General features: G+C 40.3%; 2 protein-coding genes across 4 annotated transcripts; both read right to left on the reverse strand.

The window, feature by feature from the left end:
• Positions 1-676: 676 nt before the first annotated feature.
• On the reverse strand, positions 677-16,758 carry LOC307229704 (phosphoribosyl pyrophosphate synthase-associated protein 1-like). 3 transcript variants are annotated; one of them, XM_079999749.1, is made up of 12 exons: positions 16,465-16,758; positions 11,768-11,820; positions 11,558-11,624; positions 10,058-10,230; positions 8,657-8,772; positions 8,055-8,110; positions 7,179-7,330; positions 6,632-6,670; positions 5,825-5,866; positions 3,701-3,771; positions 1,766-1,912; positions 677-1,158 (listed from the first exon to the last, which is right to left on the reverse strand). In XM_079999749.1, the coding sequence occupies exons 1-12, from the start codon at positions 16,626-16,628 to the stop codon at positions 1,000-1,002; spliced, it is 1,239 nt and encodes a 412-aa protein (XP_079855875.1). In that variant the 5' UTR covers positions 16,629-16,758; the 3' UTR covers positions 677-999. The 3 variants fall into 3 exon arrangements, with proteins under 3 accessions (XP_079855875.1, XP_079855876.1, XP_079855877.1); XM_079999750.1 differs by lacking the exon at positions 6,632-6,670; XM_079999751.1 differs by lacking the exons at positions 5,825-5,866; positions 6,632-6,670.
• A 1,635-nt stretch (positions 16,759-18,393) lies between these two features.
• On the reverse strand, positions 18,394-22,465 carry LOC307229529 (uncharacterized protein; the record flags this gene model as incomplete). The annotated part of the gene is made up of 7 exons (XM_079999528.1): positions 18,394-18,521; positions 19,215-19,436; positions 20,519-20,588; positions 21,443-21,539; positions 21,643-21,784; positions 21,890-22,012; positions 22,426-22,465. The coding sequence occupies 7 exons, from the start codon at positions 22,463-22,465 to the stop codon at positions 18,394-18,396; spliced, it is 822 nt and encodes a 273-aa protein (XP_079855654.1).
• Positions 22,466-22,787: the final 322 nt, after the last annotated feature.

Genomic DNA, 22,787 nt, shown 5'->3' on the forward strand with positions numbered 1-22,787 from the left:
TGGTTTTTAAAATGTTTATAAAAATAAAGAACTATGTGAAATACCTATTATAGTGCCATTTTGTGTTATTGTCTTGCACTTCAGCATAAGTACTTTTACATTGCTTTCAACAAGTTACGGTTATATTCATCCAAGAGAAGAGATGTACACATGACATGAACCTCATTCAACAAGTGTATAGCACATAAGGTATACATTGTGGACAAAAAAGCAAAACATAAATGAACTGTGAATTTTGTAGTATGATCGTTGTTTTCTTTTAACCACATTTATGACTATACACTGAATTTTGAAAATCCGATTTTTTTTAAATACACATTAAAAAAATCAAGACACAAAACGGCCTAATAACCAGTTTGAAGGCGTGAACTTTCTGCGTTATTCTGTGTATATAGTCAAGAAATTCATAAACTTTTGAGATCATGCACATAGGATTTTTTTTTTGTCCTCTACCAAGTCAAAGATAACTGAAACGGGTAGCGAAAGTAAAGTTCAGGGTTAGAGGCAAATTCAAATTTTGTTCTGTTCCAGAGTGTTCCTCTCGCTTTACTTCAGCATAAAAAAACTGCACATACAGCTCAAGATGGCCCTTAAGAATGGAATTTTTCAAGTACACAAATGTGGCTTTTAGCATAGTAACACTTCATCCACTAGTACGATAAACAACAGAAACTTGTTAATCTGAGAGAATCCTTTATTAGCCAAACCCTGATTTGTAGTGTGCCGAGAAGTTGCATAAAATATATTTCATGAGAGGATGGAATTATGTGTGGAAAGCTTCGCCGTTTGTACAGTTCCCATGTGTAAGGTACCATAACCATATATCAGAGTTTGCGTGTAATAAACAGTAAATAGTGGCAACATCTCTCAACAGGGTGAATAGCAAAACAAACAAACAAACAAACACAAATTTAATAGATGTGGTCTGCTATGGATTCTTGGTCCTTTGTTCTGTACTTGTTCTGTACAGGAATGTTGTGTGTGTGTGCATGGGTTGCCTCAGTCGTCCAGGGCGATGTTGCGGAACAGGTAGGCCATGGACTCTCCGTTGTGGATGCGGCGGATGGCCTCCGCCAGGATCATGCTGACGTCCACCGTCTTGATCTTTGGACACTGCAGCTTCTGCACCTCGTGAGGAACAGTGTTGGTCACCACCACCTGGGGGCACCAAAGGACACGTTTTGTTTTTTTCCCCCCTTTCTTTTACAACTTATAGACAGCACCAGTCAAATATACAGACAATCAATTCAAGACACGTCCAAGGATTGGTGAAGTTTCTATCTGCTGAGTATATACAAAAAGGCCTGATAATGTCGTTCTCCTTGTTCACATATGTATCAATACATATAGAGAGGCAGCAGACAATGACACAATGCAATACACAATAACATTGTGCATTGCATTCTATCTGATACCTCTGATATGATTAGAACTGTAACAGTGAAAGAGAGAAGAAAGAAAAATCTGATTGTGTTGTTGACACGAGTTTTCTTTGAATGCCTACTTTGATTTTAGAATAATTCTGAATCATGGATTTACATTTGGTAATGTACCGATAGCCCCAATGATTACCGGTATATCTATTTGGAATAAAGAGTATATGCTATGGTTTTATCAAATTCAGAGAAATTGCACTTATTATGATGGCTGCTTTAATGCTTGCTTATTCATGACAGCTTCAACTTCGGTTTGACCAATTTTCTTGTTGACTGATACATGTGTGCCATTACACCTCAGCGATCACCAAAGTTCGGCAGCCCGTCACCTCATCAATGGCAGACTCCTCTATGCGTCTGGGTGACTCCGCGGACAGCAGGCCATGTGTGGCCATGATGTAGATCTTATAAGCTCCTCTCTCCTTCAGGATCTCTGCCGCGGCGACAAAGTCCTCCACGTCATCTATAATGTCATCCTACATTGAAAAGTTGGAAAGTTGAAGTTATGATTCAGCATAGTCTTTATTTTCACATTACAGGGAATTTAAGTTTCCTCACAAGGGACAAATAAGTGCCATCAAATCTATATAATGTAATATAATCTTCATCTCATCACCCTGCCAATCATATATAAATACAAATGGGGAGAAGGGAAGGGAAACTAGCTTGGAAATGGATTACAATTCAATTACATTGTCTACCATTGGTATTGAGACTTTAAAATTGTGAGTCAACACCCCTGTACGGGCACACACAGAGGCTTAGTTACATTAATTCTGAGCGAGAGCCATGGCCGAAAACAACGGCCCCTTGCAAAGGGGCCATTGCACAAATAAATAAACAACTGCATGATTTCTAAATACGATGAAATTAATAAGTGTTTGGCTTTTAATATTCTTTATTTTGCCATTTTATTTTAAAGGAAACATTTGGGTCAGTTACCATGTGCTTTTAAATCGTAACAGAAATAGCATGGGCAGATTTCATTTGGTAGCACAGAAAAAAATAAAAACCTGCAATCAAGTGCTTCTTATATCCATTAAAGACATTCCTACACATCTACTGACAGTCAAGTCAAGTCTCTGCTCCAGTTCTGGTAATGGGAAGGTGCCTTCTCCCAACTGCTGTTTTCCCACCTCTCCACAGGATTTCTATGGGATTTACATCTGTACTCATGCAGACCGCTTCAGAACAGTTGTTTTGTTTTGAACCATTCCTGGGTGCTTTTTTGAGTGTGCTCCAGGTCTCAGTTCTGCTGGAACAGACAGGCGACATAAACCCCTGATTTCATGATGCCGCGCACAGATTCAAGGCATCAGTTAGCAGAGGCAAAGCAGCCCCAAAACATCACTGAATCTCCATGTCTGATTCTTGGGACAGTCTGCTCTTCTCTTGGGTGCGTTTGGGCAAACTCAGCTGGGCTTCTCTTTTGGTTTGAGTTGCCATTGGTTGGTGCGAGTAGAAGGTTGTACCTCGCGCCTGAAGGTCATCTTGAATCTGATTTGCAGCCGTCCCCAAGGTTCTTTCTTCAACATTTGAACAATCCTTCGAACAACAATCTTTGATCAACGTTTCACTTGAAGCCCGATTCGGGGAGTTTTGATACATCGGCATTAAAGGTCTTAATAACATTGTGCATGGCGGAAACTGGGAACATCCAGGTCTCTGGAGCTGAACTTGTAGCCTCGAGATCGACCATGCTTGGATACTATCTTGGGTCTGACAATTCCCTGCTTATATTTTCTCCATGCTCGGTGTGGAACAAGCAGTGACACCCATCGCCAGAATGATAGCTTTTCTCCATTTAAACTGTTGTGGACATGTGAACACAATTACTAATTAAAGGAGAATCCCAACTCCCAATTCTTTCAACTTCTAAAAAATAAAAAAGGACAAAAATATTGTCCAAGCCATTTCAGCATTTCTGTGGGGAATAAGCCAAGATCCAGTATTTTGTTTTACACGAAGAAATTATGCATTATTAAAAAGAAAAAAATTTAAAAAAAGATAATAATTCATGCCAATATTTCCTGCAACAACTGTAGCGCTGCCCTCGAATCTCCATATAAACCAGTGCCTAATTACACCACACCAAAATAGACACAATCTGCTGTTTTTCGGGAGAAAATAAGCATTCCCTCAACACTTCAAGAAATTATTATGATTTTCACCCACAAGACACAGGATGCCTGAAGATCCGCGCCCATCTTTAAAACAGAGTAGTTTATTAGTTTATGTTCTTAATATGTGGATGGATGCCTTACAACAATGATGGCGATGCGGCCTCCGACATCTCCTACCACTGTGATGGGTGGCTTCTCTTTTGCCATCATTACTGAAAGACAGAAGAGGAAGAAGAATCATGCATGAGCACTTAAGCATGAAGCTTGGGACCGAGCTAGGGCTCCTGGGTATTAGGCGGGATGTAGATCAAAATTAAAAAAGGGGAGGAAATTGGGTGATTTGGTGGGATTAGGTTTAAAAACACCAAAGAAAACATGCCAAACGACTCCACATCACACACCAAGCAACCGCGTCACCATTCAAAACACTTATTTTGTCAGGGTTAACTAGAGTTAAACAAAATTGGTAAATGGTGTAATAGTAGAAAGATCGCGGTCCCTTAAGACCCACTGAACCAAGGTCAAACTATTACCATTGAATTATTCATTTTGCATCAGTGTGGTTGTACAGAAACACACTAAAGGAATGAATTAGACCAAATTTTAAAACATTAAATTGAAACCAAAGATTTCTAGCAATAATTGACACAAATCTGCCAATGAGCAGGTTTGAACGGTTGTGACCAAAAATGAACATAGTCCCAGGGACTCTCCCAACCAAGGCGCCACCTCCCCCAAAACAGCAGCAAGGCAGCTTCATGGTTGCATCCTAAAATGATAATGGACAAATCCAGCTGGAGGCTTCTGCGTAGAAAATGGATCAGGAATCATGGGGGGAGGGGGCTGAAATTCAGACACGTCACAGTTGGATAACAATCTCGTTACTCTGACTTCAATGATTTTCTGGTTTAGGATCCCCTTGTGCTGGCCTCCAACACCCCCTGGGCCAATGAAATTGCTCACAACAGAACAGTATTTGTCTGAAATTAACCAACCGCTTCAAATGTGTCAAATTTAAACCAGGCATGAGAAATTAAAATGTGTATCCAACTGCGACAATATACTGATTTGAGTTTAAACAAGCAAGAGTCAATCGTACAACCACAAGCGTTCAAAGCCTGCGTCTCAGAAGGCAAACTGATCAAGCAGAAGTGTGCAAAAGAAAACATGAAGACAATACAAAGAGTTCGTCAGCTCGTCCTCATTCATTTTACATACAGCTGGGATGTCAATGTCGCTTGCTGAACCAATCCCATGATTCTGACATCCTGCAATCAATCATTTCTAATCTGTAGTTCACATGTAATACTTAGTAGGTCCAGAGCTCACTGGTGAGCCTTCTGGAGGTGTAGTGGGCCTGATTCAATGAAACATTGGTGAAAGAGGGATTTCACACCAGATTGTTGACATTATTGTATGTACAGACGTACTTTTAGGATCCTCCCCTCATCAGCTAGAACACTAAATGTGAACGACAATATTAGAATTTCTGTATTTGATTAGAGGATGATCATCAAATCTAGCAGGTTACTTTTTCTTTAACCTGTAATAATTTACATTTTATTTGAAAGGAACCAAGTCTTTCAACACAGATTTCAAGTAATCCGAGACAGAGGGCTTCCAACAGCAAACATGGACACAGGGAAAGTTATTGTCAAGCGTGCATTCAAATGTGCCTCAAGTCTCAAAAACTTCCACTTTGTCCTGAAACAAGGAAAAATATGGTTCTTTCTATGTTTGACAAGCTCTGGTGTACACAAACATCAGATGAGGGGTTGAGGAGGAGTTGCAAGCAGTGCATCTGCTGTTCAGACAGACTGCGTACATGAGTGACCTCTCCAGTATTGGACAGAATCCAAAGGCTAGCCTGCAACAAGGTCACGTATTTGCAGTCATATCGTCTTGCAAGAGCAGTTTTACTGTGGCTATGGATGACAGAGGATTTTTACAGTATTTTATCAACATACATAATAAAAGGCAAATATAACCATAAATGCCATGGTAAGGTGGGTGAGTAGTAGTTCCATGGTCCAGGTGGTGGAGACCTTGAGGAGTAATTTGGTTTCATTTTAGATAGATGACCCTATTTACTACGCTTTCAATATGATTATGTTCAGCAAACTTATAGTCATTAGACAACATATCTGCGTAAAGGTACACTTTTTATTGGAAGCCCTCAGTAACTCATTTCACCAATTCCATGCAGCGATGCATCGGTTAAACAAGTAGATTTGTGGGGGGGGGGGGGAGTTATGGAGGTCATACTTGGGAGCTCTATGCCAGGGAACAGGAGATGCTGTCTGCTGCCTGCATTAGCAAGGAGGAAAAATGGTACAGAACACTTTAATGACGCCGTCAAGACATTTTAAGATGCAAAGACACAAACATACATCTAGAAAGCAGTACAAAGATAACTGAAAAATATTGTGTAAGAGGAAATAGGAATTCAAATCTCATGCACTTGAGGTAATAAAGAAGGAAGCAAGCGGTAACAGAACCAGAATATAGAGAAAAGAGACGAGATCAGGCAGATGGAAGAAGGGTACGGCAGCTTTCTTTTCCTGCAGCTTTTCAATGGCTGCTGCAGCATAGTCAGGGTGAAGAGATGAGCTGTGCTGACCCAACACATACTCTGTGTGAATAGTGCTGAATCAGTACTAGAGCAGGCGCTCTACGGTCGAAGGTGTGCTAATCAGTGAATCACACTGGTTTACTGATTGCTGATTTGCAAACCTGCAAACACCCACCCCGCTGCTCCATCATTACCCGCCGCAGTCCTACGCTAAACCTCAAGGCCCAGTCTCAAATCAATGGCACAATCTAAAGCAGGTCCTGTGTAGGTCGTATATTTTTAAATAAAGATTAGTAAATAGGTCTAACAGTTTCTAGTGGCGTTTATCGACATGACCGTTTCTATCTTAATTGTTCTGGTTCACTGTTTATTGTATATTGCCATATTTTTATTGTGTAAATTAAGTATTGTACATTTTCAAAACATACATACAAACATATATTTATATATCAACAATATATTTCCATATATTGACATTTTCTACTCTTCTCTTTGCCTACTGTTTTGATGATAGCTGCTGAGATGAATAAAGTATCTATCTAACAGCCATGCCAGAATGTGGGAAAAAGGAGAAAACATAGCACCCAGTTAGAACAATGTATCAGAGCAAAAAAAGGATTTCTGAAAGGACATGTGCAGTAATGGAGAACAGAACGTGTGCTTAAATGTAATCCTCAAGAAATGATCATCTTTGAGGCCAAGAAATTAAGCTCAAAGGTGTTGAACAGGAGGATGGAGGGAGAAAGCAGTTAATACATACATACACCTATACATCAATTTCTGCCAGAATAGGAGGGACAATGAGTAACAGAAATAAATATAATAAATATAGATATAAACATAAAAATAAATATAAATGAACTGTGTTCATTTATAGGTATTTAACTTTATTATTTATTCAATTTTATACTTATATTTTTAAATTATTATTATTGTTATTATTAATAATAATTATTATAATTCCATTTCATTGCTGTCATTAAATACATTAAAGACAAACACAATTAGAATTGATTTAAATGCTTTCAAAGAAAGAAAGAGACTTACATGGCAGCTCCAGCCTAAGGCCGGTGTGTCCTGAGGTGGTGCGGCCTGCAGGAGGAGAGTTCCTTCCGTCGGCCATGTCTGACTCTGAACACTGAGCCTCGCCGTGTATCACGGCAAGTCCCAACCGCAGCCGCTCTGCATAGGACTGGGCTCTGATGCACGCAAACATAACAACAAATTAATATTTGGACGCTTTATTAAAGTATCAATCTGTTAGGTGGTCTGTGTTGGGTGGAATACACTACCATCACATCCCAGAATTCCATTTGAAACAGCAACGTTTTTTTCCCCCCCTCAGCATCAGGCCTTATCCTTGTCTTCGCTATAAGACGCTCGTTCTCTTTTCTCCAACATATACCTTCTTCTGATCTCTTTTTTCCCCTTGGAAACTTTAGGTGGTAGGGATATTCACCCATAGCCACAGTTTACTGACTACAACTAGCTACACTGGTTTATCAAATTCATTGTAGCTGCCTTTTACTTCTTGCCCAATCAGTGCTTTCTTGCCGGGAAAGGCGAACCCCGCCACCAACAATGCAAACAGCCTACAGCGTGAGAAGCACATACACTACCCAAATACGTTGAATGGCTGGCTCTTTTAAAGTCCTGCATGAAGAAATATGGGATGAATATCAAATCTGTTGGGTTTTCTTTTCTTTTTTAGAACCATAATAATCTAAAGGATTACCAAAGCAGAACACACATACACTAGATGCTACACACAAATAGAAATACAAAAAGATGTGGAAACAGATTGCACGCACGCACGCACGCACGCACGCACACACACGCACGCACGCACGCACGCACACGCACACCAAGGAACTTGAGGGCGTCAGCATTTACTAGTCCTGCGTGTCCCAGAGTTCCTGTTACCTCTTGGCAGCCGATGGAGACTTTGCAACGATAATAGCATTCCTGTAGTCCGGGATCTGTCGAGGAAAAATAAATAAATGAATATTTTTAAAGCTGACCTTTGAACTTAAAATCAGTTTTCACAGAAGGAGTCAGATTACGCATTTTGAATCTTTGGGCTGGGCGTCTATATAGAGCTTGGAATGAATGTCTTTTGTCTGGAGCCCATGCTAAAGAGACAAAGAGCTTTTGTGTAAAATAGACTGAAATAATATTGTGCTGTTAAAAAACAACTTAGAGATGCTGTCATCCTGACAAGTGTTCTTCTTATCAACTTTGCTCCACCTACTGTAGATGCAGGCCTCCCTCCTTGATTGCTCTGTCATATCATGAAACAAATGACTCCTCACATACCCAATTTGGTGTTTGGCTGGTGTTGGGGAACATTTTGTCATGGAGTAGAAACCAAATTTCGCCCGGTGTACAGTACATCGTTTTTAAGCTTGAAATCCAAACCTCTAAAAACCCAGAATAACACTATAGGTTCGGCCACAGACACTGGGCCCATTTTAAAGAAAAGTAACGCATTATATTATCAGGGTAAAATAAGTGCAGGGTCTTACCTCCTCCTGGATGTACTGGATGAGGAAGGGAGAGGCTCTCAAGTTGTCCACAGGGAAGCTGAAGAAACCCTGGATCTCCTTCTGATGGAGGTCCATGGTGATGATGTGTGTTAGCCCTGCAACACCAAGAAACACAGAAAGCTTTGGTAGAACCTGTAAGACCACTACAAACAACGCAATATGAGGTGATTCACTCTAAATAACAACATTCTGGCTCACTGTTTCCTTACTGTAGAGTTTTGGCCTTGTGTTAATATTTAATTGCCATTGTGTACTTCCCAGGCTGCACCTAATACACGGCTAGACCAGTGTTACCAAACCTTTTTTCTTTCATTGCACAATTTTTACAATGAAATAATCCCAGGGCATGCCACTACTCTTTTCACCAATACAAACCAGCCTAATCAAGCAGCCAATCCCTCCTGCCCTACCTGCTCTGCTTGATGAGTTGCTGTGCGGGGGATGCAAGCATATCATCCCAAAAGGTCTAGCTCATTAAGCAGGCCTTTGTTAATGTTTACCTTGCAGGGAGTGATTAGCAGTAGAGCACAGACAGCCAAACTAAAACGATACCAAATAAAGATAATTTAAAATTTAATCTAAAACTTGTCTTATCAGAATTGTGCTTATTATGGCCTACTAAAGGCGAGGCAAGACTCGTGAATGATTCGTAAATGCCAAACAAATCTTTCCGGAGATGGGAGTCACTGAGTCGACTATTTCCTCCACTCTATTGCCAAACTGAAAATTGTGAGGATTCAGTTAAAGCCCAAGGATAAACAGGCCAATGCACTTGCCATAATTCATGCTGAATGTGTCGGATTTACTCTCTGCATTCCACAAAAATAAAAAATTTTGACAGAATTGAGTGATTCTTGTGAGAATTGCATTCACAACTCTGAGCCGAACAGATGCTTCTGCTCCTTCCTGGCTCACCGAACACTACACCGACTGAATAAAATCAACAAGAGTCTGAAAAGCTTGACTCTTTTCAGTGTGCAACCCAAGTGCTTATTTCCATTCTTTATAAGTGGAACGTGAACATTTTCACGGCACACCTGGCGAGCTCTCACAGCACACTAGGCCTAGAAGACAACTCCCTTCTAGGTGCCCTCATCATAAAGAGTTTCAGTGTTTTCTTTCTGTCCATCAAACGGTCCCTTGAGTGTGCACACGTGGAGTCCTTTGACTCTGTGATAAACTGTGATAAAAGTCCTTGGAAATAAACTTGACTTTTCTTTTGAAGATATTTTGTACTGGCGGTATGCAATACAAGGTAATCCCACACACACATTTGTGCCAGTGGTTTACATTATACAACTACATTATTTTCATGGTCAATCTCAGCAGCATGACATGAAGTGAGATGCGTCTAGCACTCGGCTAACACGCAAGGCATACCAGCTTTGGCGAGCATGGAGGCCAGCAGTTTGCACACAATGGATCCTCTCTTCCGCATCTTGCACTGCTTGCTGTAGGGGAAGTAAGGGATGACCCCGATGATGTTCTTGGCACAGGAGGTCTTCAGGGCATAAGCCATCACTAGCAGCTCCATGATGGCTGTGTTCACATCTCTGAGCAAAACAATACAAAACACAATTCAAGAGCAAGCATGGAACACAGAATATAGTCTCTCCTTATATAGAGTATACTGTAGAAGAGAAACACTGATCTGGAATGGCACTACAGTTGTTATTAGTTATTTGGGGTTGGAACCAGGATAACCCAATTTCAGAAAGGACAGGATGACTAATTGAAAAAATACTTGAGGTATGGAAGACACACACACACACACACACACACACACACACACACACACACACACACACACACACACACACACACACACACACACACACACACACACACACACACACACACACACACACACACGTAGAAACTGCCCTTCCTCTTTTTTATAGAGTCGTCGATGATTGGCAAAGTATAAGTCAAAGAGCTGGTGGCATTATGGGAAAGTGTGCAGCACTCGTATGGCCTTGGGAGCCCCTTCACAGTATTTGTAAATAAAAAAATGTAATAAAATAAAATAAACTTAAGGATAAAACTTTTCCAGAGAGGTCTGCCGGCCGCAGCACCCTGACGGACATCTAAACTCTGCATCTTATTTTATCCTCGACCAAATATACACTCCCATTAGGACGGTCAGCCTGGTCGAAAGGCCTCCGTGTTTACACAATGTCCCTCTCTAATGATAGCTGGGAACTTTACTGTCACGTTTGGTTAACAAACTGTTGGTCGACACGCAGGAATTTGAGTAACAATCGACTGATGCCTCCTAAAATAACAATAGAAACTGTTGGCAGTGACTGTCATGTTTTAACCATTTTTCCAATGTCCAGACAAATCATATGAACCTGAAATTCATGAAATTCAAGTTCCAGTTGTAACATTACCGCTAACAGTTAGAGGAACCCGCTCGTATCTATGTCCTCAACCAAGAAATAAGAATAAGAATAAGAAAACATCAACACTGGCCTGTAATTTGAAAATGTTTACTGAGTTCCCTGACCTACCATTTACTGGGGCGCTGTGTGTTGGTGTTTGTGTGTGTGTGTGTGTGTGTGTGTGTGTGTGTGCATGATTGGTTACAATGAAAAGCTGCTTAGTTTTAGACCTCTCAGGCACATGACTGACACCCCGGCTCAAATGGAAGATTTCCTTAATTACGAAACGTTCCATTTTCTTTGAAATGGGAAACTGAAGCCAAAGAGTATGAAGGGAACCCATTAAACTAATTTCTCCAGAGAAATTGGTTTATGTTGATCTTTGCAGGTCAAAGCCTTAAGATAATCACAAATTTCAGCTATTCTAAGTTAACCAATTTAAACAAGTAATTAGGCTATGGAAATTAACAAAAGAATGGAGACATCCTTCTCTTACCTGGGAATCGTTTGAATGATGAAGATATCTTGGCCACGGACTGACTCCTTTACATCCACTCTAGTCTCTAACAAAAGCACAGGGCGGGAAATCGTTTTTTTGTTGAGTTGGGTAGTAAAGTACAAAGGAGTTCATTTCACACCAGTCAACAATTATCAGTGGATACACAAAAGATGGGGGCTAGGGGTGAAGGATATCGCTCGGCCTTACCCCCATTTGACTCTTGATAAACCACCGACTTGCCCAACTCAACTCCAAGGCGTCTGAAAAGAAAACAGAAAGGATGATGGGGAGTGGCTCACCCACATTGAATACAAGTTGAATCGTTTTGCCTCAAGATCGTTCAATCTTCCACATATTCCAAAGAAGTTGAAAGGTAACTCACTGCAGTACAACACTAATCATGTTTTCATTTGTTTAATAGTGCTCACTCATTTAAGGAACATAATTACTTGTTACTTGAAACTACTTGCAAGCTGTGGAGTCTTTGACTATTGCACCAACCCCACCCAGTCACTGAATAACATATGCGTAAATACCTAAGAACACTATACTATATATATCTTGCTTGGAAATATTCAGTTGTCAACAAAATGATGTCGACACTATATACCAGGTAAATGTCTATGTGAGTAACGTGTTGCATGACAATCTGTTATCAGCTCTTGTGTAAGTATTTGCAGAGTGGGTTTCCCTGCGATATGCCTTTTCAAACAACCCCTGCAGGAGTTCAATAAAGTGCGGGTCCACCACGTATAAACAGTCGTAAAATCAGTGTGGCTGTAATGGGTTCTGTCACAGCGCACTCTGCTACATTCCAATTTGAGTATATGGAGTGAGCCTTTGGGCATCAACAACTGCAAACAATCACTGTATGCTTTGCAGAAACATTTAAATGTGTGGTTAATGGCTTAATGGTTTTCTATTCTATTGAGTGATTCTGTAACAATCTCAACTGCACCAGTCAAATGCAACACATCTGGTTTTGGGAAAAACACTTGTTAGACTTCCTCAAGATTTCAAGAGGTTTATTCGTCACATACATATACATACTTTCATACATATCTGCAGTGAAATGTAATGCAACACACCCGGTGATTACACACAATATTTCCTAGGAAAATGTCTTTCTACTAGACCAACTAACTGATTCCTAAAATGTAATACAGTAAGTCAAATACTTATAGAATAAAGTAAAAATATATAGAATAAAATAAAATAAAATGGAATAGATAAAGGGAATAAAGGGAATCCTTTTGACTTCAAGACTTTTAGCAGACCTTTATTATACTTTCCATGCGGAAATATTATTTCCCCAAAAGTGTTGAACACATTGACAGTAGGAAAATCCAAAGGGTCTCCCTGTGTCATGTTAATGGTTTGGTTGGCCTTGGTGAGGCCAATTCTAAAGTACTAAACTGCAACTGCTCTCGCAAAAAACAACTGTTCAACATTTTTTGGCTTTGGGTCATGATTTAGAAATGCACATCAATGGTGTGGAAATGATACCCGAAATATCCCAAGCACATTGGCGCAGCGTACAGGTGCAGAGCGGAGCGTGGTTTTTCACTGGCTACATGGTGTAGGGTCCCAAACGCATGTTGTTGTAGAGAGAAGAGTATTGGAAACAATATTTAAATCTTTTTTTAACAAAGAAATTTGATAAGAAGTTTTATGTCTGAAATACCACCAATGCTTTTTAGTTATTGTTATTATTATTGTAATTATTGATATTATTATTATTGTGGGAAAATTATAAAACAATCTTTGTGATTTCTGCTTATTGTTTAAAATTACATTAAAACATGTTGATCTTGTTTAGACTGTCTCATATGCCCGATGATCTCTGTATACATTTAAAGTTAAGCTGTCTTGTTAAGATTGTTAATGTAGTTAATCACTAGTTCATTTAGTTAAAAGTTTGAAATAAAATGTTAATAGTAGTCTGCCATGAATAACGTTTAATATTATTGAAATGTGAGCTTCAACTGTAATTGTTGAAATTGGTCAGTGGGACACATTTGTACTGTATTGCATTACTTCTATGTATTACATATGTTTATTCTTTGTATTTAAAACAAATTTGGATCAAAAAGCAAATCCGACAGCAGCTCTAGGTCTCTGGTACAATGTAGGCTCATAGAAAACACATTTAAATTGATTTCACTCGTCACAAAAACATTTCTATGTAGTTTTAGCTCATGTTTCTATGGAAAAGGCTTGTGTAGCCATGCACAGTTAAAAAAAATAAAATAAAAATTGACCTCTCACAAAAATAACAGAAATGCCGCACGGCTCTGCGCGGACCCCGCGCGGCTGACGTGGCCGGTGTAGCTCCAACAGTGGATAACCACGGATTTAATAGGAAGCGTACACTAACGGCAAGCCGCACCCGTACGCTCCGCCAACGGGCCGGATGTATTACTACCGTCTCTGGACACCATTGAATGGATTCAACAGGGATAGTTTTAGGATAAAAGCCAGCGGGGTCACAGAAGGGAAAGGGGTCAGCGAAAGAGCCAACACTGGGCTTTTGTATCGTAATGAACGGTAGTAATGATCGAAGGATGAATTAACAATCATTTGTAAAGCATCTTTTGATACACAGCCCAAAAAGGCAGTGCAACGTCCTTCACTTTTGTAATTGCACATCTTAAAAGGACTGCTATAATCAGCGATACTGACACCTACTAAAGTCTGCTATTAATGGTAAGTAAGGTATTGACCAATTAATAGCTTGACCCCCGCCTCCTCACATCACTGCCAAATGTGAAAAAACAACATGTAACACAAACTAATTTGTCTCTCACTTGATTTCATTCTATTAACATAATGCATAAGCTATCAGTCATGTGTTCTATACCCAAACATATTATTAAGAACCATTATTATTTGTTACATGGTATGGGGTTTGGTCATCGCCACCATGTTCATCTCACATTACATATAGCATTTTCATCCAATATCTTGCAGCCCCTGCAGCCCAGTCAAAACAGCCTCTTATCGGGTCAGACCTTTCCCATGTCCAATATTCATCAGCGTTTTGTGTCCTTGCATCGACAGATTCACCTTTGCACTGGAACAAAATTCCTTTGGGCCGTGTGATGGAAAAGCAATCGCCATAATAGTTTTGCAGTGTTGCCAAACAGTCTGAATGGGGTAAGCTCTTTTCCCCTGCTTGGGTAAGGCGATACAGCCCCTGTTTGGCTAACTGTCAAGTGCACAGGGCTAGAGAAAGATGCCTGCCACTCACCCAACTATATCAACTGTATCTATATATTAAATATTAAGGCTTTTGTTTTATAGGGTTTCACACAAGTCTAATCAAGCTTGACAGATTTGTTTCTGTCCGATCTAAAAAAAAAGGTAACCTTTGTAGCTGTTGTACGAAACACCTATATTGTTTTTGGATCCATGACTGCCCATGGGCCAAATGTAGGCCTTGACACCATCTTTGGGACATTTTCTATAAACATGTACACATGTCTGAAGGGCCCCTAAACAAAGATTAATGGAAATTACAATGTCAATAAACTAAGCATCACTTTCGGAATGTATTAATATAAATTTCGATAACTAGAATGTATTTTTTTTTTTTTTCCATAGTTAACACTTTTTCCTTCTCCTTCCAAATGTACTCTAGCTCTGATGCTGGTGGCTCCACTGCTGGATGGATGAAAAGTAAATATTATTTTCTATATGCTCTGCAGTATGACATCCACTATCTGTTTATCTTACTCAAGACTCCCCCTATTAATTTGGGGTCTGCGCAGTTTAGGCCTTTGATCATTGTGATCTGCAGTGGCAGGTTCTTTGGACCCCTCTGGACAAAGGTCCTGACAGATTCTAAGGTAATATGTGATAAAACTTGTTTTATCCCGAAATAATAGGAGCCCTCAGTAGGATGGGACTCTTAATGTATAAAAGATAAAGATAAGAGACAAATTGTAAAATGTAAATGTCCCTTATTATCATGGTGATTCCAACCCATCACACTCTAAAATGTATCAGCTAAGTTTGTTGTTGTGATTTCCTCAATCTTACAGTTAAACTGTTGCATGTCCAGACATGGCTCCTGACACAGGGCCCGGTCCTAAACTACTTAGTGTGTGGCTGCCAACAGTAAGGTATGTACATCTATGTCACGTCAGATGCACAGATCAGCCCAAATCGCATGAGTGATGAAAGGTTCGACCCTTCTTTGAGACTCTGTTGTTGACGAGTCGACGGCAGGGAGTTCTTCAATTTTGGGACTCTTCGTTCATTTGATTCAGTCTGTATAATGGGTGGTGGTTAGCAGCAAGTTAGGGAGGACCGCCAGTGAAATAATTGATTCTACCAAGAATTCTCACAATTGAGTGATACCGTCTAGTTAAACACTGCATACTATATAGTTTATGACCCAATACTTGTCATATAGAGCTCATGTTATGGAATTAATGTTGCTCACTCGCCATCCATTGTAGCCTGGAAGACAATGAAACGTGAACTCTATATGAAATATGCACTTGTGAAGCCCTTTGAGACTGCTGCGATTAAGGCCCATATTAATAAACTCGACAAGAATCATTGAATTCTGTCAAAATTGTTCATTTTGGTGGAATGCAAATTGTGAATCAGTCATAACCAATATGAATTATGCCAAATGCATTGGCATCTTTCTAACTTTAATTTCGTCCTCAGTAATTATATTCAGCTTGTGAGTCGAAGATGAACTCGTTCTCCCACTCTTTTACCAGAGACCCCCGAGTCATTTCTAAGATGTATTCGCTCCGAACGAATCGTTCGCAGGTCTTGCATCACCACTCCTAAGCGCCTCATGTAATATATTGACATCCAGACTGTAGAAGCACTATTATCCATTCATTTGCTCACACAACATCTCACGCAGAATGTTCGTCACTTACTCTGTGATCCTCCTGGCCAGTTCGATGCATGCCGGGGTGGAATTAGCGGAGAAGACGCGGTAGCCACTTTTGGAAACGTTCATTTTAGAGTAACCGTACGACAACTTGGCAGTTTGGGAGTGATACACAAGAGACGTGCGAGCTCCTAAACGCCTTATAGGCATATTGCCCCTTTGGCAAACGGGTTTGTGTTTGGGTCCCCAATTACGTACGAAGAAAAGACTGCCCCAAAACCAAAGCAATGCCACACTCCCGTTTAGCGAAACTCCGCCGTGTTTCCTCGTCAAAACGCGGCTCCTGTAAACTTTGTTTGTTGCAATGCCGCAGCGTTCAGAACCAGGACAAAAAAAAACATGTCCATGGAGCACGTTGATTGGCGGGACGGCGAGACGGACATGCAGCCCGGCCAATCAGAAGCGTGGCTTAACCGGAAATGGGCGGCGTTCCCTGCTGTTTTCGCTCTCCGGCGCCGCGCGTCGTTATCCGAGGTCAAAGTTGTAGGAGCATGTGTGTCGGGGGTGGGCGCCACCATTGTCTTTACTCGTTCCTGTCGGTTCGAGTCCAGACACCTGAGTGGGAATCGAAACTTTCGTGAGGGAGTTGGGATAGAGCGAACACTACGAGCAAAATACATAATTAAACACATAGTAATAATAACAATATAATAATAATAATAATACTATATATATATATATATATATATATATATATATACACACACACATTTATAGATAAAAAAAATACAAAAATGTTTATGAAATAATTTGTAAAGGGTTCAAAAATAAATGTTAATACCATTCTCTTTTAAACATTGTAAACCTAACGCTATTCAAACAGAAAGTATGTGAGAGTGACGTAAAAGCTACAAAGATGAAGCCACTTCACTTCAAATTCACTTGCTTACATCATTGTGCGTACGGTGAAAATGTACACACACAAAAGAAAAATAGTCTATTTAAAGCCCCCTAAAGGGTGCCGTTTTTTAATTTGGTTGTTTAGAATCAGAAGCGCGATAAGAACGGTTCATCCCAGCATCGAGGGAAAAGGGGAAGTCAACCTCATGGGGGCACAAAAAGCCCCTGCTGAAATGCACAGCGGCAGATAATGGAATGGAATTTATTCGGTTTCTTTCAGAACTAATTGACAGTCTGGTGCAGACCGGGATTGAGAACACATATGTTTACACGGAATTATTTATCAATTTTGTTTATTGAAATTAAAAATGTTAACATCAAAATAAAAATCCCTCATAGCCAATGTGTACAATACAGGCAGTTGGAGCTTGGCGTATACTTCAAACTTATTCGACTTGGGTCATTGGCAATATCCATTTTTTTTTCTATTTCGGCTTGTGTACGTACAGCATTTTTGACACAGACAACAAAGCAAATAATCTCAATGCTGACTCAAGTTTCTTTTGCAGAATTATTATTCAGAACTGAGTTTAACTTATTTTGAACTTGGAAGTAGGCCTATGCAACAAGTAAAGCCTAAATTAAATAAAAAGAAACATATCTCAGTTGAATAATGTGCAATATCGGCATAGACCTTCATAGAAGCTCATAAATACTGTCTGTTTTGAAAGTTCTTGAATCAACCTTTTCCCATCACTCTCACACAGTTATGGGCTGGAAGATTAGGATTATTATATAAATATCTATTTTTGTCCTACACCTTAGCTTGTGAGAGACTCGTTCCACTGGTTGGCCACACCTTAGCACTTCTGGCACAGTTTTGCACGCAAGTTCAGGGCACAGTCATTCCAGCAGTTAATATTTGTGATGCTGCCAAACCACTGGAACAGCTGGTTTACGCAAACAGCTTCTCCAGCTGCCTTGAAACTGCAGTCTGACAACTTCATGTGCCACTTTGGTGGTTGTAGCAGTCGACAAAGGCCAAGAAAAACTGTGACCGAGTCCACCTCGACCTTCATCCTTTCAGGACCTTCTCCTTGAGCAGGTCCAGAATGACCTGCCTCTCCTGGCTCTCCAGCTCGAACCTGCGCTCCCTCTCTTTCCTCTCAGCTCCAACACGCTCCCGCTCCAGGGCGATCTTACCTGGAAGACAGTGGCAGCTGATAGCATTTCATACCAATACAGATGATCCACCCTACAGTATGTGCCCAGAAAGACCTCCCTTCCCCTGTCACTCATTTATCCTTATTTAATTCGGAATTTATGTTCACTAAAAAAAATTAAGTCAATGAAGTCAATATAATCAATGAATTTAGGATATTAGGAAATTAAGGCTTGGCTTATTTATGTTTTTTTTTTAAATATTTATGTGAAATATTATATTTTATTGATGTTGTTGTAATTTGATTTAATAACATTATTATTATTATTGTATTATTATTATCATTATTATTTATTATGCATGTAATAGGCTCAACATGGGAGAAAATCACAGATTAAAGTAATAAAGTTGAAATTTCTTAAATCACATCAAGATGAGGAAGTTTTGCACCTCCTGAAAATCTATCTCTGCAAGGGGTTTATACATACTTATATTTCAATTATATATATATATATATATATACACATACTGTATATACACATATATCTATTTTTTTCTTTACATAAATTTCCCATCAATACAATTAGATTTTTATTATCAACTGATTGATGGAGACAAGGTGATTTCTGAGATAGAAATAAAACTATGAATGTCATTATTACCATTGGATTACCTTGTGTCAAACTAAGTAAATAAGATGGGAAAATGTATATTTTTAAAAGGTGTGGTCCTACTCCTCTGAATATCCAGCTCCTCCCTCCGTAGCGCCAACTCCTCCTCCCGCAGCCGCTGCTCGGCCTCGGCGCGTTTCTCCAGGAAGCTGAGGATCTCCGAGTAGGTCTGGCAGCAGCACTGGCACGGCCGCTTCGCCGAGGGCGCCGGCGGACGCTCGTCCAGCTCCTCGCCGTCCCCCTCCTCCCCCGGCTCCGCGGAAGGAAGCATGTGGACGCTGGTCGCTGGAGGGCGCAGGGGTGCGGGGCGCTTTTGTCAGAAGACTGGTTCAATCCATTCGAGTGATCGCATAAAACACTCCTTAATGTTAAGATTTTACATTTCTTTAGTTTCCTTTTGGGGTAAAATAATAATAATAATAATAATAATAATTATTATTATTATTATTATTATTATCATTATTATTATTATAATTAAAAGTTATCAAAAGTTAATTTGGTCATGGGGTTCCACAATAGGCCTACTTTATTTTTGTAATCTATAGACTACTTCATTATAAATACATCATTTAATATTGCATCTGTCTTTACATTTTCATTTTGTTTTCAATTAATAAATGGACATCCAGTCAACCGTTGGCTTTTAATTGACAGCAGGGTTTAACAAAACATTAAGCCCTTGTTTTAGTTGTATTTTTTCAAGTATTTTCTCTTAATGTCTTAATTGTGTTATGTGGGAAGTGGGAGTAAAAATATACTGTTATCAGTTATTCTATTTGAATGCAATGAAAAAATGCATTTGAAAAGAAAATAATCACTGATTCTGAAATTAAATCCTTAATATTAATACATCTATACATGTGGGATAACACTGTTATAACACTGTAAAACTGTAATAAGGTTGTGAGTACAGAGCAATAATTTATCATTTATACCCTATATATGCATTCCGATATTTTATCCTGGGCATAGAATCACAATTTGTATAATCCATGTATTTGTTATATATTTGACTTTACTTTTGTATTTTTCGGCTATTATTTATGTATGGCTTTTTTTTTTTGACTTAATATTTTATTCTCAAAAAGTTCTTAATTCAATTAAGGTGTCTTGAAGTAGAAATTCTTCAAAGCTCCTTTTTTTGCGGAAGAAATCATATAGATGTGTTTGTTTCATGGTTGGACATTTAAGAACATTTCAGTTGAAATGTGGTGACAATAGTAATAACTGGGATTTTACAGGCTTCAGCGTTTAACCAGCCTTAAATCACTGTGAAGGAATGAAATAGCAGAAATAAAAATATCTTTGAACATACTTAATCTAAAGAATGTTCGGGGTATGTTCGGTGTCTTCCCTTCCTACTGTACCTGGAATGTTAGTTTTTTCATGTTCGGGTAGAGACAGTTCCTCCAACACTGGTTTCTTCAGCTCCTCTTCCTGGCAAGCAGACAAACATGAGTGACAACAATGCCTCACTCTAAAACGGTAAATTAAATTGTCGTAACAAACACCACAAATCAACAAAACAACCATAATTACAACGTCATATCATGACAACAATAACTAAGACAAAGTCAAAGTAAATTTCTCCTGTGCAGTGCCAACAACCTTGAAGCCGGCTTCACACCTAATACGACAAACGACAAGAACAAACCGGAAGTCCATTCATTACCATTGAGAGTCTGTACGCGAAAAGCTACAGTGGGCTGCGGTACGGAATTCCTGCGTTTGATCGACGCCCCGGGATGCGTTCAAATTTTTCCAACTCATGTGACAAGTTTCGGTCCAACACTATGACCGGAAGTGACCTCAGTCAAATTTTTAATTGGAACTGGGCTTAAAACAAAGTAAATAAGTCACAACGCATATAATAATAATGACGTTACTAGCGTTAAACTTGGATGTCACAACATTCACTATCAATCTCGTTTTATATGAGGGAATTGTTTGTGTGTTTTATCCGCACTTAAACACTATATTACATACAGTGTTTTGTGATGCGAAACTCAGACGCCGTTGATCTGACGGCCACCAGGGTTAGGGAGGAGCTGATTGTAGGATGCGGATACGCATTCAGTGTGAAGTACACTTTAGATAAAGGGAGGGAAGTTAAAAGAACACCCAGGTATGTTGAACCTAGGCCTTATTTGTCAGTCATCGGGATTCATCGGCGTCACAATCTGACTGAAGCCATTCTCAATTTGAAGATCCCGATGCTGATCACTCGGGTTCACTCCGGATGAACAAAACATGAGGGTTGGGTTCAAGTATGGGACGCCGCTGACTCTCACCTGGTACTTGGAGACCAGGAGACCCTTCTCCGCCTCCAGCTCCAGTACCTCGTGGAGCAATTCTTCCTTCTGGGCGTACAGCCTCTCCGTTCCGAACCTGAGCGGCGGTATTTTGTGAACATACACAGGCGCACGTGGGCACACACCAATATCCCCTCGTTTTGACTGCTCATTTTGTATGGACTTGTTGGATGACCGACCTGCGCAGGCTGGGGAAGTCCTGCTTTTTGTAGTAGTCGAGCAGCAGCATGGTTCTCTCCCTGCACCTTCGAGAGTCCACCTCAAAGTTCTCATCCTGCAGGGCGGCCGTGATGATCTCCCCCACACGAGCCCAAATCCGCCCTTAACGGATAAAATGCAGTAAAGAGGAATAGAAAACAGGGAAATGATAGAACGATAAAATGCCAAGGGCCCATTTAAATTCACAGACTCATCATTAACCATTACCCGACTCCTTGGAGGCAAAGGGGTTCTGGGCGATGACCTCACGCAGGAGGATGATGTCATGTCGGGCAGAAAAACGAACCTGCCGCTTCCGTGGCGTGGTGGCCGGACCGGCCAAGGAGAAGCCTGATCGGACAGGGACGAGAGGAGGGTGGAGGAGAGGAAGACGATATGTTATGTGAGATGATGTTTGAACTTCTACAATCTGCTGCAATTTAGGAAGAAACACGATTTCAATTCGAGAGGTATTCAATTTCTGGGGAGAAGGAAACAAGTATAGTTAGGAACAAAGAAAGAAAGAAAGAAAGAAAGAAAGAAAGAAAGAAAGAAAGAAGGCTGCAGTGCCAGATGATAGAGCATCTCATTCTCTGTCATCCACAGCAGCAGCAGCTGAACGTGTAGCCTGCAGGTCCGAGCCCTCAAAACACCAACAAGCGGAACGCCGCAGCCTGCGCAGGGCGCATGCGTGTGACTGCACCAACACCGGGTTCGGCGCGGAGCGGCGCTCGGACGTGTGACGGGTGTTAAGTTGCTCTCACCGTCGTTCATCGGCATTTCCACCACCACCACACGTTCCATGTCGCTCCCGCACTTCCGGGATGGGGTCGAATGAGATGACGCGCGCCGAGCGTGGAGGTCACATGTACACGTCGGCTCACCAGTACACGTTCCGTACTGACGTGTGGCTCAACTTGGCAGAATATCCGGCTGGAGTGGAAACTGCTCTGTCACTGCAATGACTGCGAGCGGCCACTAGATAGAGACAGAGCACCGCGTTGAATTGGAAGAAAAAAAAAGCGACTCGAGTTGTTATTATTATTGTTATTATTTATTAGTATTACTATTATAATAATAAATTGTTAGTATTATTATTAGTAGTTATAATACTAATAATCATGTT

Source organism: Zeus faber (assembly GCF_960531495.2).
Source record: "Zeus faber genome assembly, chromosome: 4".
NCBI classification, from domain to species: domain Eukaryota; kingdom Metazoa; phylum Chordata; class Actinopteri; order Zeiformes; family Zeidae; genus Zeus; species Zeus faber.

Coding starts and splice junctions, on each gene's coding strand:
- LOC307229704 (XM_079999749.1), bottom strand. CDS start 16,628: ATGCCTATAAGGCGTTTAGGAGCTCGCACGTCTCTTGTGTATCACTCC. Junction 11,625..11,767: donor TTATCAAGAGTCAAATGGGG/GTAAGGCCGAGC, acceptor TGCTTTTGTTAG/AGACTAGAGTGGATGTAAAG. Junction 5,867..6,631: donor CAGCAGCTATCATCAAAACA/GTAGGCAAAGAG, acceptor TTGCTAATGCAG/GCAGCAGACAGCATCTCCTG.